The sequence below is a fragment of the Oryzias melastigma genome, linkage group LG9, assembly GCF_002922805.2.
Source record: "Oryzias melastigma strain HK-1 linkage group LG9, ASM292280v2, whole genome shotgun sequence".
NCBI lineage: Eukaryota > Metazoa > Chordata > Actinopteri > Beloniformes > Adrianichthyidae > Oryzias > Oryzias melastigma.
In genome coordinates, this window is record NC_050520.1 from 24,165,443 (window position 1) to 24,179,716 (window position 14,274).

The window sequence follows — 14,274 nt, forward strand, 5'->3', positions numbered from 1 at the left end:
ACAATATTACGAGATTTTAGGTCGTAGATTTATGACTTTTTTTCTCGTAAATTTACAGCTTTAAATATTGATTTAAAGTTGAGACGTAAAGTTACTAATGGACTTCTGGACATGTGAATGATAAGGGCAAAATAAAGTGGCAGTCCTCAAAACGTGTGTCTCTGAGCTTCTTTTAAATATAAAACTCAGAATTACCAACAACGAACGAATTGGTTTTGGTTCAGAACTTTTTTAAACCTATCCAGAAATAAAGCTCCACGTCTTATATCTTCAAGCACAGCTCAGATAATCACATAACGTGGGTGATTTTTCTCATAAATTTATCACTGTTTTTCTTATACTTTTGTGTGTTTTAAAGTAGTAGATTTACGACTTATATATATATATTTACGGCTTTAAAACACAATCATTTAGGAGAAAAAAAGGCCTAAATTCTGTCTATGACTTTTAAGGTCATAAATGTACAACTTTGTTCTCGTAATTTGACAGTTACAACTTTTTTGTGGTAAATGTATGAATTTAAAGTTGTAATATTACAAAAATGCTTTTGATTGTAAAATGACCCTAATACTCGGTTGTAATAGCCTTTTATTTTCTCTAAAGAATTTATATAACTTAATGCAGGCATGTCCAAAGTCTGGCCTGTGGGCTAAATTCAGGCCTGCAGGTTTCTGTCCTAAAACCAATTATATGTGGTCCCCACTGCTAAGACCTGTGGACAATGTGATTGGCTAAATTACATTGCTGTTGTAAACCCGTGGCAACAACCTACTTGACCTTAAGGAGCTTAAGGCCCAAAAGAAAGGAACAGATCTATTTGCTACTGTGATCAAAACCACAGTTTTGTACTTGTAAATAAGAAAACTATTAGTGTTATTTCCAATTCACTGATTAATTCTTTATTTTATGACTTATCTTTAAATATAACTCTCAAAATAATTTGGGTAAAAATGTATTCGGATGTACATAAGACAGGCTGATTGGTTGGCCCTCACTCATTTTCACTTCACAAATCTCCAGGCTTAATGTATTTGTTTAGGCTTCTGTCATGTTCAGTTTCAACAAAAAGGACCTCCTAAGTGAAGCTACTGTAACAGTTGCATAAGTCAGAGCTCAGGGCTGGCTGTTTGGGGGTTATGTACACGTGGCCTAAGAGCACACTCGGCTGTTTTGTTTAGGGATTATAAAGCTTGGAACAGGGACACCTTTGTTGAGACTGGAACGTGTCACGCCGCTCACATTTGTGACGAAGTTGGTTTTACAGCCCAACATTGTCCCCATGACTTTAAACCTTTCCTTTCATCTCTGCATTGCAATTAGATTTCAAGAGCGAAAGAAAGTGAAAATGGAAAAAGAAGACAACAAGACAAACACTTAACCTCTTGATGCCTGAATTTATTACCAACTATGAAAGAAAATTCCACTTATGGTTTTGTTTTCAAGTAGATGCTAAATTAGGGTAAGTTTGCAGCATCGACAGACATCAAGGGTTTAGTAACACTTGGACGCACAAACACTTGACAACATTCAGATAAATCAAAATAGTCACGAAGATGACAGTTGAATGATGGAACACACACTACAGCAGAGTGGAAAAAGAGTGGTGGCTGGTGGACGCATACTTACCATTGCCACCATGTTTTTAACCGCCTTCAGACCGCGTGTCAGATACAGGAGAGAAAGAAAGAAGCTTTGAGCTGCATATATACATGCAGTACGCAAAGATTTCACATCAGCGAGAAGCATTACAGCAATAGGTAACAATAGTTGTTTTATTTTAGAGAGTTTGCATTCAAAAGATTAGACTCAGCCTCCCCTCATGTTACCCCACGAACAGGAATTAACCCCTGCAGGGTAAGATCATTACTCAAGAGAACAGGGCTTTTATTGTGGCAAAATCTCAAAGTACTGCTATTTATGCTTCTGATTAAAATGCATGATGATATCCTTTTGCACTAGTGGGAGTCCCAATGAGCCAAAGAGGTTAGGTAATGGTGTGTCCTTGATATTCTCCTCTAGAAATCTATGCTTCAAGGCAAGAAAAAGTTTTTGGGAAACTGCCTCCATAGTTCTTTTCACTTTGTAATAGAATGGGTAAAAACCATTTGATCCAAAGAGCTATTTCTTCTACATTGCATTAGCTCAGAAAGAAAAAAAAAAAAAATCCAGCAGCATTTGCTCAAAGCTGCAGGGGCCTACCCGGTTGATGAGCTGCTCTCCTGCCTCAGAAGCTGTGATGAGTTTGCACAAAGCCTGGAGAGCTGGCGGCGGCAGACCTGAGGGATGAGATCAAAAGAGGTTCTTTGTTACTCAGGCCCGACGCTTTATTTATACCTCAGAAATAAACGTCGGCAAAAAGGGGGATACTTGAAGTGACGGGAAATGATACAAAGTGCAGGAGCTTTAGGACCTTCACAGCTCCCAATGTGTGAAAGACAAGATCGGTCAATGATTATGGACAAAATCCTTCTCTAGCGTGGCAATCAAACCGCATGAACAGATCAAAATGCTTATCCAAATATCCGTCTCATTTGATTCAACTTGGTCCATAAAAATAAAAAAAAATCTCTCAACTAAAAAACAATACTGAAGCACCTAAAAATAAACTAAATAAATAAAAAAAAGAAGAATTTCACCCTTAGATATAACATTATGGGAACAAAAATCCATCCATTCTAAACAAACCTAGTAGTGACTGCAAAGTGTTGCTGCATTGCTGCAGTCTGTCTCCTGGGTCCGCAGTGGGAAAAAAGACGGCAGCCGGGATCCCGGTGCCCGCAGAGTCCAGCCGGAAGCCCACCGCCGTGAGCAGGGCCTGCCATCCGGGGACGCCCCCCACTTTGTTCTCCACGCTCTGCTGGGAGGTGTACATGGAGTTTCGTTGGCCGTTTTGAATCCGCTGTAGAGACTTTTCCACCTACGAAGGAAGACAAAAGTGGGTGAGCTGCTTTCTTTTTTATTGTGACTTTTAGTGTAGTGGTTTTTTTGTTTGCCTCACCAGATGGAGTAAAACTCTCAAAGCATCTCGAGCTCGATCTGGGTATTGTAAAATTTCAGCCAAAGCTTGGCCAATCAGAGACGATGGACTGTTAAGCTTTACATCATTTCCAATCAGCATGTAACCTGCAAAAAAATAACAAATTAGGTTACAAAATCCTCCCTTGTCCTGTGCTGAAAAAGATTAAAAAAAAAAGCATAAAAATCTACAACCTGCCCAGTTGGAAGGATGAGAGTACTGCTTGCTGCTCTGGACAGTCTTCATGGCATCTGCCAGGGCGGCACTAGCCTTGGTTCCATTGAGCAAGGCAGAGTAGAAAGCGTGGACAAACACTTTGGAGGCTGCGACAGGGACGGGCCACAAAGACACCAGGACGCACTGAGCACCAGCAGCCAGGAAGGCTCTGGTCAGTCCAACCACGCCGTCCGCTGTCACCTTGCTGCTGGACTCCTGGTACGACCTGCAAATCGATCACACATCAGAGATGTCCAAAGATGCTACTAATGTCCTATAAGTCAGGATCCCAATTCCTGCTTTACTTATGTAAAAAAAAAACATTTTTAGTTAAAATATTACAATAAATATATTTGTCTACCTACCCCAGAACCACCAGCTTGACTGGCAACCTGAGGTCCAGTATATCTGCGGCTGTGAGCAGGAACTCCTGCAGTGGAGGGCTGTCACAGATGCTCTCCACATCACTGCCGTCGTCCTGCATGTGGAAGGACTCTGGGATGGTGTAACCGCTGCTTATGGAGCCCTTCCTGCTTCGGCTGTTGCTGCCTCTCCTTCCGCCTGCCCCCCGACCCAACGTCCCCACGCTGGCGTTCGCTCCTCCAGGCCCCACCTCGGAGTTTGGGGTGAGCACCAGGGCGGCAAGTTTCCACGAAATGTGGGTGGCAAAATGCGCGCACTCGGCCTGCGTGAGGGCACTCATCACTCTCTCCTTGGTGGCAGAAGAACCGGCCAGAGGTTGGCATCCCAGCAGCTCGGCAACCATCAGAGCCTCTTCCTCTGCCGAGGGCATAGGCCCCCAGAGCCAGCGGTCCATCACGGGGGAGGGCAGTTTTGGGTTGCCCACCACTGCTGCCATTGAGATACCACCACATGGAGCTGGTCCAGGACGCCGTGAGTACGCCTTAGAACGACACAGTTGGCATTTAAGCACACTCTAGGTTGTGTTATTACTTAGTCTAACTCAAAAAATCAAACCTTGGCACTGGATCCAAGGCCATGGATAGAGGGCACTGCGATGAGGCTGAAACGCTCGTATAGATATTCATTCGAGGAGCTTCCTTTGAGCAAGGCAAAGGGGATGAGGTAAAGTTCTCCCTCCAGCACCATCACCAGCTGTCTATGCCTGCCAACAGGCCCGCTTGAGTGCATCAGGCCCTGTCGAACACGGACACAACCGTGATAACATTAAAACAAAATGGGCAAATAATCCTTTAGATACATTTTTTGATACATTCGCTCTTTAAAACAACTCGACATCCAGGTAGACAATAATTAACTCGAGGGTTGCCCCTACCCCCTCCATAGGTGCAATGAGCAGATCATAAAGTGCTCGGAGTGGAGGTTTGCCGAGGTTGCTGGAGCGACGAGGCAGCGAGGAGCTTCCATCTTTGGCTGGAGACATGGTGTTACTGAAAAGGCTGGTCATACTCTGACAGCTCCTGTACAGACAAAAAAAAAACATTCATTTGCATTCGTGACTATGACTCAACAGGGAGAACAAAATGCTTTTTGTTAGAGTGTCAAAAGGGCAAAAGAGGGCAAAACAGATTCCTTTTTCTTTTACACTTGAAAGCGATGAACCATCAGTTTTCACAAAAAAATCATCCTTATGTTAAATTATTTTGTTTTTTCTGTGAGGGTATAACTTGCCAAAATGCATCAATTATTAAACCTGCTGGACATTCTCAACTTTATTGTTAGGTTAGAACATAGCACTCGAGCTACCATATTTTGGTTGAATAGTGTCTTAACAGATGACCTCTATTCCGTTATCAACATCAACAACCATTTCTAAATCCATTATTTATTGAACCTCAAACTCATAGTTTTAGGAAAAAAAAAATATATATATATATATAGGTTTTTATAATTCACTGATTCTTGAGAGTAGGAACAAAACATGTCCCACATAGAAAAAAATTGTCTTTTTACATGAGTGTAAGGATGTATAAGGGTGAAAAACTTTTTAAAAACTAAACTCTTGGTCCTTAAAGCAACAGATTTTATTTAAATAAATAAATAAAAAGTATTTCATATTGTCAAAAAAGCTCCACAGTTAACCAAGCCTCCATGTAATCTCTTGACTGCTCAGTTCATTTCTACGTATTTAAGTTTCTACCTTGCATTAAAAATTAGTTAAATACTTTATTTGTATGATACAATATTTCCAATTAATCTCAAATGATCTCAGTCTCATCTTAATCTCAAAACAGATGCAACCTTTAAAAAAGGAGGCATGAGGGAAAACTAAGTTAAAGACATAATTGATTAAAGCTGTTGTTCCTCGTCTCTGTGGTATTTCTGGTCGAAGTTTATTGCACTTACATGTAGGTTAATAGGCCATTACGGTTTGACATGTTTTCAATTGTTTTTCATTAAAATAAAAGTCTAAATGTCGGAAATTAAACACCCCTTGAACGACTAAATTGCTTCCTCTGAGGTCTAAGTAATTAAATAACTGTCATGAGAAGATAACTAACTTTGATGCTTAACTGGGTTTCACTCAGGTGCAGTGTCATAAAGCACCACTAGATGGCAGCATTGCAGTAAAATAAGATTAGAGGAGCAAAAGGAGGTGAGAAAGAGCAAAGGCCTCACTGCAGAAGCATTTGAAATCAACAGCTCTAGCTAATGGAGGATCCGTTTTTATGTATCACTAGTGAATGTAGGTTTTTTGGCATGTGGGAGGGAAACAACACCAGGGTGATCCTCAGCATACTGAAATCTGTGGTAATGCCGGCCCTGGGGTTAGAAGAATTTTGCCTGTCCCCGAGGGGTCTGTTTTCATGCCTGAACTTGTCAGTGCTCTCCATCTGCTCGGGCAGACAAAGTTTTTTTTTTGCTGCAAAACCCAGCCAACAGACATCTTTCTTGCCCTTCTGGTAGCCCCAGGCTACAGACTTCCCTCCAGCCTCCCAACACTGTCTCTCTCCCAGGACTTGGCATGAGCCTCAATGGGAAAGCAAAACAATCGTTTGTTAGCCTGACAGGAGAAATGGAAGAGGAGGGAAGGGAAGGTGAGAGTCAAGTATAGAAACAAGCCGAAAACAGCGAGACCGGCGAGGCGGCTGTGCCGTTTAGATTAGTCTACAGCTGAAAACAGGTCCACAAGTTTGATCTGCAGGATAAACAAAGGAAAGCAAATCAATCATGATGTCTTGCAGGGTGTGAGGATGAAAAACTGGCTGGAAGACTTTGCTTAACTTGAAATCTCCTTGGCTCTTTCAGTACAGAACTCCGTCTTTTTTTCTATCTTAATCAAGATCTACAATTCTTTATGGATTTATTGAACACCAAGACTTATTTTCTGCACTCTAATAGGATTAGGCGAACTAAGACTTTCATCATCACCTCCACATATTAATCCCTTCAAACCCCTCCGGGGAGATTTGTGCTTAAACCAAGACAACTAACAGATCTTTTTATTCTTTGTTTATTGTTTCTGAAGCCAACTTAAATGTTATATATTATTTAGCCAAACTTCATCGATTTAAACTTAAACATTTTCGCAAGTAGAGAATAATTATTGGGGGCGATAGAGCCCCAAATATCTGATACCAATCTTCATAGTGTGTTCATGCTGAAATGACGTTTTCTCAAGCTTTAGTTAAGAGATGGGAATGACAGACTCCTAAGCATGTGCAGCTTTACATTTCAGAGGATTTTTTTTTCTTTTTGGAGAACAAAAAAAAATGGGGGGATTATTACCGGCAGCCCATTAAAGGGGCTTAATAAGCACAGAGACTCAATTAAAGCTGGAATTACCCTCTCATCAAAGAGCAGCTCAACTGTGGACAAGGGCGGGAAGATGTGACCCCAGCCCTTCACACTAGCACACAGTACCAGCAGGAGCAATGTGCACAAATCCTTAACAAAAGTCAATAAACAAAAGTCAGGAGAAGCCTCTGACAGACTCGCTGAAATATCATAAATCTGCACGGCAAACACAGACAGAGCAAACATCACTGCCTGTTTGCAGAAAAGGCATAGATCTAGTTCGGTGTGTGCATGCACACTTCAACACATCCACACACAAGGCTCCATCAGAGGAGAGTTGATAAGGGCTTTAGCAGCTTGGCTTTGCTCAGTCTATTTAATAAGGAGGATTCACTTGCTGCCTCTGCGCTGGCGAAACAATGCAGGGAAGAGTCCTTTCACAGATGAGCCACCAATCTCCTTACTCAAGCAGATATTTTTAATCTTTTTTTGTGCAGAAGTGGGTCTGAGTAGCATTTGGCAATTAGGACAGCCTGGCGGTGTGACGGCGGGAAGGAGCAGGTGCCGCGCAACAATCTCCTACCTGTTGAACAGGTTGTTTCTCGACACCATGCGCAGGAAGCCCGTCGGATCGGTGACTGAGTTAAGCTTGTTGTTGAGCTCCTCGAACTGTTGGTCCAACAAATCTCCAGCCTCGCTCTCCGTCTCACTGTTCGAACATCCTCTGTGGACAGAAAGAGATGGCGTCAGGCAGCCGCAAAAACACACTGGCAAAGAGAGGGCACTTGGGCACAATGCAAGAGACTTTACATTGTTTCTGTGCGGATAATCAACTCTGCACACTTGTGATCTGCCATAAATACACACAGTTCTACCCACACACTTGGCCTAATTTCCCATTCCCACATACGGATGATAAGCACAGTTAAATCCTTTCATTAAAATGCTGGTAATGCTGATCTAGTCCGGGGGGGGGGAGTTAACCACTTTCACCCCGCACACTCGCCACCGCTCTTCCACCATGCACTTGTGCTTCAACCTTATCTCTCATGCAACACTTTCAAGTTAACCACTGCAGAGTCTGCTGCTCGCTCTGGGTGAAAACGTGAAACCGCTGCAGAATCTGTCATCATCGCCTCCTTCAGTACAACCTCCGAAACCCCCAACAGTATGAAGATCACCCAATACAAGACGTGGGGATACATTTTGATGGGAAATATTGGAGGAAAAAACATTGACTGTATATGAGAACAGGACAGAGAGAGTGTGACGTTACCCATAGAAAGTGACTTTCTTCGATTCCAACAAAATTCATTTTTTCGCTATACGGACATCGCCATTTTTCGGAACTACATTTCTATGGTAACCACTCTTACCAATCAGAAGTAAGTTTGCCGGAATGCCACGCCCCTTCTACATGAAAACAGTCTTGGGAGAATCTGTCAAACATTTTGAACGTTCAACCGGAGACTTTTATTGAGGCATCTGATTGGTCAATTTATAACTTGAATGACTTGAACTACTGACAAAATATAATTAAAAAAACATAATTATCAAGAATGAGTTAAAAAGGTTGCAGAGCAAAAACGTTTATTTTTCAATGTAAGAATGTATGAACCTAAAACTTCCTATTTGGGGCACGAGGGAGGAGCATTCACTCTCTGCAGTTCTTTTATACAGTCAATATTTTAAAAAACTCATCAATAAGAGAGATTTTTTTTTAATCGAGTATTTAACATCTCGTTTATTATCCTCCCTTTCACGCTCATGCTCCCCTCATTTTTCTCCATCCCGTTCATTTTGTTTCCACTCACTTCAGATGGCACCTGCCTTTGTCTGCTCTCCAGATAGTGAATGGGCTGGTAAGTGCTGCCATATTGTGCCCATCCAGGCGCAGTGGTGTGTATGCAACTTCCCACCGGAGTAGTAAATGAGCTGATAATGGGGCAAGAGGGCCGGTGCTGCTGGGGTGACAAAAAACCGGGACGGGGCGGAGCAGCTGGGTACCATGGATCAAACGGCAACTAGAGAAACGCAGAATGCCGCGCAGAACTGCGGATGTCAGCAGGTGATTTATACTTCTGACACATCAAGCTGCACCTCCTGTCTCTTTCCTCAGAGTCCTGCTGGCTACTTCCTCCAAGATCTTAGTGAACCATTCATAAAACATTCTCTTTGAATCTGTCTGCTCTCTGTCTCTGTCCTTTCCGCTGCAGGAACTCTTTTCTTTGTTTCGTGTCTCTTTCCTCAATGCTCTCTGCTTATTGAGTGGAATCAGCCACTCTAGTGAACCACATAACCACGATTCCATTTCATTTGTTTCCACTGGGGAGAGTGGTGAAGGAAGAAGAGTGCACGAGGGCAAACTAATGCTCTTAAACAGACATATAAACTGGATCTTCTGTTGACTCTTGACAGAAATACTCACTGGTTAACAACAGCTACAGATGAGCAGGTTAAGTTCTGCGTGCTCTACTGCACTCATTTTCAGCTTGTGTGGAACCTATTTTTGCCTTTTCTCTGTGTTGTGAACTACTTTGCTTGCAGATGATAAATATATACTCTAAAAAGGGGAATATGAGGAAAAAAAGTCCTTTTGGCTTTTTTTGTTTATTTCCAGTAATAACAGAAAAAAATAATCCAGAGATAAAAAAAAAAAAGAAAGAAAAAAAACGCAGCTTTGTTTGAGACAGCTGAAGACTATAAATGTCTTTATTTTTCTGATTTGAAGGGTTTCAAAAACTCAGATACATTTTTATCTAAATTTGAAGTCTACAGTTATATGGAAGATGTAGAATGGTCAACCTCTGATCAGAAGATTGCAGTAGAACTGCCATCAGTGTGACTGTAAAGCACTTTGGGTCTTCTAACACGGTAGTAAAGTGCTATATAGGTATACACACCACTTACCATTTTACTTTGAAAATAGAAAGCATAGAATAATAATTGAAAAAAGGGAGTAAAGTGGTGCAGAATGATTGACTCCACCGTCCTAACATAAACTAACAACTAACTAAGGTTAGTTGTACAGAAATGGCTTAAAATTCACATTTTTGCAGTTTTTATGTGATATTTTCACTAAAGTAATTCACAATTGCTTAATTAAAAATAAGGTCAATTTATGAATCCAATGGTTATAAGAGCGCTTCACCTTTTGTTGCATTTATCTACATTTATCATGAATAAATAACCATACTGACAAATGTTGTGACATGAATAATGTGATAAAAGGATAATTTTTTTCGTTTTTGTCAAGTCAAAACTGACTGGTACACGTGTCCATGTCTCACCTGCTGTAGTAGGACTCAACGCCCAGAGCCTCCCGAGCGCTGGCAATGTGCTGCTCCAGCGAGGACCCACCGACCATTCCACTCCCACCTCCCTCCTGGAAATCTGACCCTCCTTCTGAGACGCCTTCACCTAGATAGACTTCATGAAACTTCAGGATCCCTGTATGGGTTAAAGAAAAAAAAACAGATAATTGGGGCATTTTATATGTAAATATGGTTAAATGTTATACCGACATTTTGAACACTGCTTTTTCCTAATAGGTTTTTAGAATTGGTTCATGATGAGGAAATATTTTTAACTGAGAGCTGTGAATCAGACCATTTGTAGCAGTGCATCTGTGGAACCAAATGAATAAAACAAACAACATTCAACAAAAGATAAAAGTAGGCTGTCTGTGCCATCTGCTGCCTGGGGAAGGGCTCACTTGAGGATAGGGTAGGAGCTGCGTGTCTACGCTGTGTCAGTGCAGTTTCCCACCAAATGCATATATTTGCTTGTGCTACAAATAAAGCAATCATGGTGTTTCTGTAGATCTTTTTATTGGTTACACTCCACGGAGTTGGCCATATTTGTGTGCCATCTGGATGCCAGGGAATGCTGGGAAGTAGCAGGCAGGCGATTAGTGAGCAAGGTGCTCCGTCTGAGCCAGGGGCGATATTCAAAGCTTTGAAGATCAACGCCAGTCCCTTCAGCGATAGCCCTGCTTGTGGGAGTGGGGCTGGCTGAGGGGGGGTCAAGATCATCTAGTTGCCCGGGAGGCGGTGAGCCCCCGAAGCAAAGGATGGGAGCCCTGCCTTTCATTTCTTCTCTTTACAACATTGTGACAAAAGGTGAAAACCACTGGAGTCATTCTTGAACACGTGTTTAGCCCATGGTGTTCACACTGCACAAGCAGGGAGGGGCTTCTTCATTTTTTTGCTTTTTTTTTCCACAGTTTTCTCTAATGTCCACTACCTACAGCTGAAAGAGTGAAAAGTGGTGCAAATCTCACAAATCTTGCTCCAGACCTTTTCTTTCACAGCTCTATTCCGATATATGAACAAACCGCTATTATTAATATCTCCTTTATGATCATCAGTTTGTGAAATAAAATGAACACCAACCATGTCACTACCAAATCTGAGTCCCTGATTGGTCAAAGTTTGACCTGGTTTAACTATCAACGCTCAATCAATGGCCACGTCTTTTCTACGTAGAGCATAAAAATGGTTTTAAAAGTATACATGAATGTGACAGTTTTGGTGCAAGCTCAACATCCTCATTTACATTGACTTTTCATTGAACGTGGTCACTGCTGAGGGCAATTCTAACTTAGCTTAACACTGAGGCAATGCAAGAAAGTATATATTGTAGAGGTAAGTAACATGAGAAGAAAATCGAAGAATTAAATGGAGAAAAAGACGAAGGGTTTACATTTATGACTTGGTGTCAGAGCAAAGTGTTTCCTGTTGACATGTGGGAGGATGTTCCTCGTTTGGCAGCGCCACAACTGTGTCACTCTCAATTAGCATGGTTCACAGGCAGATGCGTTCTGGGCTGAGAAGAGATGCAGGAGGCAAATCCAAGCTGTGGAGTGGCAGGTGGCTCTGCCACTTGGTGTCAAGGCTGCCCTTCAGACCCCCTGATTACCAAAAACAAGGCACCAGCTTGTAGATCTTTTTTCTGCTTTGATTTGAACAAATACGCATGGGTGTGTGTGTCTGTGTGTGTGTGACCTCATTCACAGAGCTGTTGCACTTGAAGCCCTATAAGTTGTTTCTTATTTTTTTCCTCCCATAGACAGATGTCTAAAAGGCTTTCAGAGAAATATTGTGTAAAAGGTAGCTTCCTCATGCTCACCTGCTCCTGGAGCCAGCAGCCAGCTGTACAGGTATCCTGCAGCCATGGAGAAGTAAAGCACCAACGCCCTCTGACTGCTGACAGTATCCAGGATGTGCTCCACCGTTACCGGAGTATAAGGGTCTGAGTCCTGCTGGCCTGTCTGCCTCTCCACCAGGAGGTCGGCAAAGGCTCGCGTGCGGCCCCGCTCTGCCACTGCCAGGGCCTCGTCATGGTGTCCTGTGCAGTTCAGAAGTCAGTGTTACTGAATGAGCAAATACTATAAACCAACCTCCCATGTGTACAAAAAAACAAAACTGACTGAAATCAAACAAGAGGAAACAAACAAACAGGAAAAAAAAATGTTGTCTCACCAAGACTGACAAGGACCCTTTGGAGAGCCTGGTAGCAGGATGTTTGCAGGTCAAACAGGGAGAGTTTATAGTCTGTGCTGTGCTGGGCTTCATGGCGAATGGTTTCAAACAGTGCAGATGCGCGGTAAAGCTGAAAGGAAAAAAAACAGTTTCAGACTTTAGTACCATTACATGATGTTATTTTTAGAATGACTCAGGCTCAGTGACCACTCCTGGTACCTGAAGAGACAGAGAATACCAGCAGTACTACAGTGGAGTGGAAAGATTCTAACTGAGTGCTACACATGTAATCAGTCCTGTTACTCTAATAGAAGAATGCTATAGAAATGTGGGCCAACTGCTGTGTGAGAATGCATGCAGGCTTTCAGTGGTCAATTCTACCACTAGATGGCAGCATCCCACCTCACAGGTCATTGGCAAGCATCCTTCCAACCCCCCCTCTCTCAACAAAAGCAATGCAGTCTAGTAGTTTAGTGAATGACCATCAAAAACACATAAACGTCTCTTCACCTCCTGTTTGCCTGAACCTGGAAGAGGGCCGGCGCTCAACAATAACCTTTGTAAACTGGACCGACAGCGTCCGAGGAAATGAATGCTATGAGAATTCAATGGACCTGTCTGTCTTATTGGGCCTTTCCCAGTCAAATCCAGACATTCAATTGATGGAAGGCAGGAGACAATGGAGAAGTGGGGCAGCAGGCGATGCTGCACACTGGCCAGGCAGAGCTGACCAGGAGTGCTGATTCATGTAAGCTGTTATTGATTTCCTATTTCAGCTACTTTTAGAAACCCTGAGAGAAGTGAGACGGCTACAGAGGCGTACTCTGGGGGTCTGAGTCCAGCAGAGATGGCTACACACCAGCACTACTTGACCACAGTCTGAAAGAGACAAAGGGCTGATAAAAAGTTCAAGCTACAAATGAGATGATATCAGGACTACTTTTTGGTGCTATTCAGAATGTGTTGATTGCTAGCAACTGGCTGGTTTACACTGAAGCTGATCAGTCCCAATATCAATGAGACAGACGGTGCATGTAGGGGTGAGATCACCGGAAAACCATCAGACTTCTGCTGTATTAGTGCATGATACAACTACTCCCTCAGCCAAAAGTAGTACTTTTTGAGTTTATTTTATACAGTGTTTTCCCCCACTATAGGGCCCACCAGTTTTAAGGTGCTCGTCTTATACGAGACTCAATGAACTAGCCTATAAGGAGCATTAAAAGCGCCTAAACCCTGATTTTCCTAAGTTTTTCAGAGTAACCGATATCCATATATATGATCATTACCTTTGTCACATTAACCCATAAAGACCCAAACCTATTTATCCTAAATAATAAAATGATGTGGAATGCACCACAAACCAAGTGTCTCATAGGACCCAGTTCTGCGATTTTTCTGTTACACTGATGTCACTATGAGTTCTTATGGGTTCTTATGGGTAAAAGATCAAATCACCTATGAAATACAAGTTATTTCTGTGAGTTGTTTTTTTTCCTACTTGGAAGTAAGATGACTCGATCACTGAGGCACCACCTTTCACTGGTTGTAGGTGCCACCAATTTCATGACGTCTTCCTAGAGCCAGCCCCAGCATGGTGTCTGCATTTTGCCCAAAAAAACAAACAAAGTTTTGCAAAGTTGTATGTGCATACCGTATATTTGCCTTTAGCAGCCCTGGCCATCTATACACTTGTTGTAGTGATGGCCGGGGCTAACGGCTGAGCTAGCTGAGCGGTGAAGTTAGCAGCTGATCACCGATAACTGAGAAAGGGGCTGTTCTCACTTTGTGACAACAGCTCATGAGAACCAGCTTGTTTTTATGGGTTGGAGGGGCTGG

General features: G+C 42.4%; 1 protein-coding gene across 2 annotated transcripts in view; it reads right to left on the reverse strand.

The window, feature by feature from the left end:
* LOC112148340 (tetratricopeptide repeat protein 28) overlaps window positions 1–14,274 on the reverse strand; it is a gene marked incomplete at its 5' end in the record, with an annotated part of 202,333 nt that overhangs the window by 3,010 nt on the left and 185,049 nt on the right. Inside the window, 12 exon segments of one of the 2 annotated variants that reach the window (XM_024275401.1) lie at window positions 1,627–1,650; window positions 2,200–2,276; window positions 2,686–2,917; window positions 2,999–3,123; window positions 3,211–3,458; window positions 3,598–4,136; window positions 4,211–4,390; window positions 4,530–4,674; window positions 7,536–7,676; window positions 10,243–10,402; window positions 12,083–12,301; window positions 12,436–12,565. In XM_024275401.1, coding sequence (XP_024131169.1) covers window positions 1,627–1,650; window positions 2,200–2,276; window positions 2,686–2,917; window positions 2,999–3,123; window positions 3,211–3,458; window positions 3,598–4,136; window positions 4,211–4,390; window positions 4,530–4,674; window positions 7,536–7,676; window positions 10,243–10,402; window positions 12,083–12,301; window positions 12,436–12,565 — 2,220 coding nt within the window. 2 annotated transcript variants of the gene reach the window in all.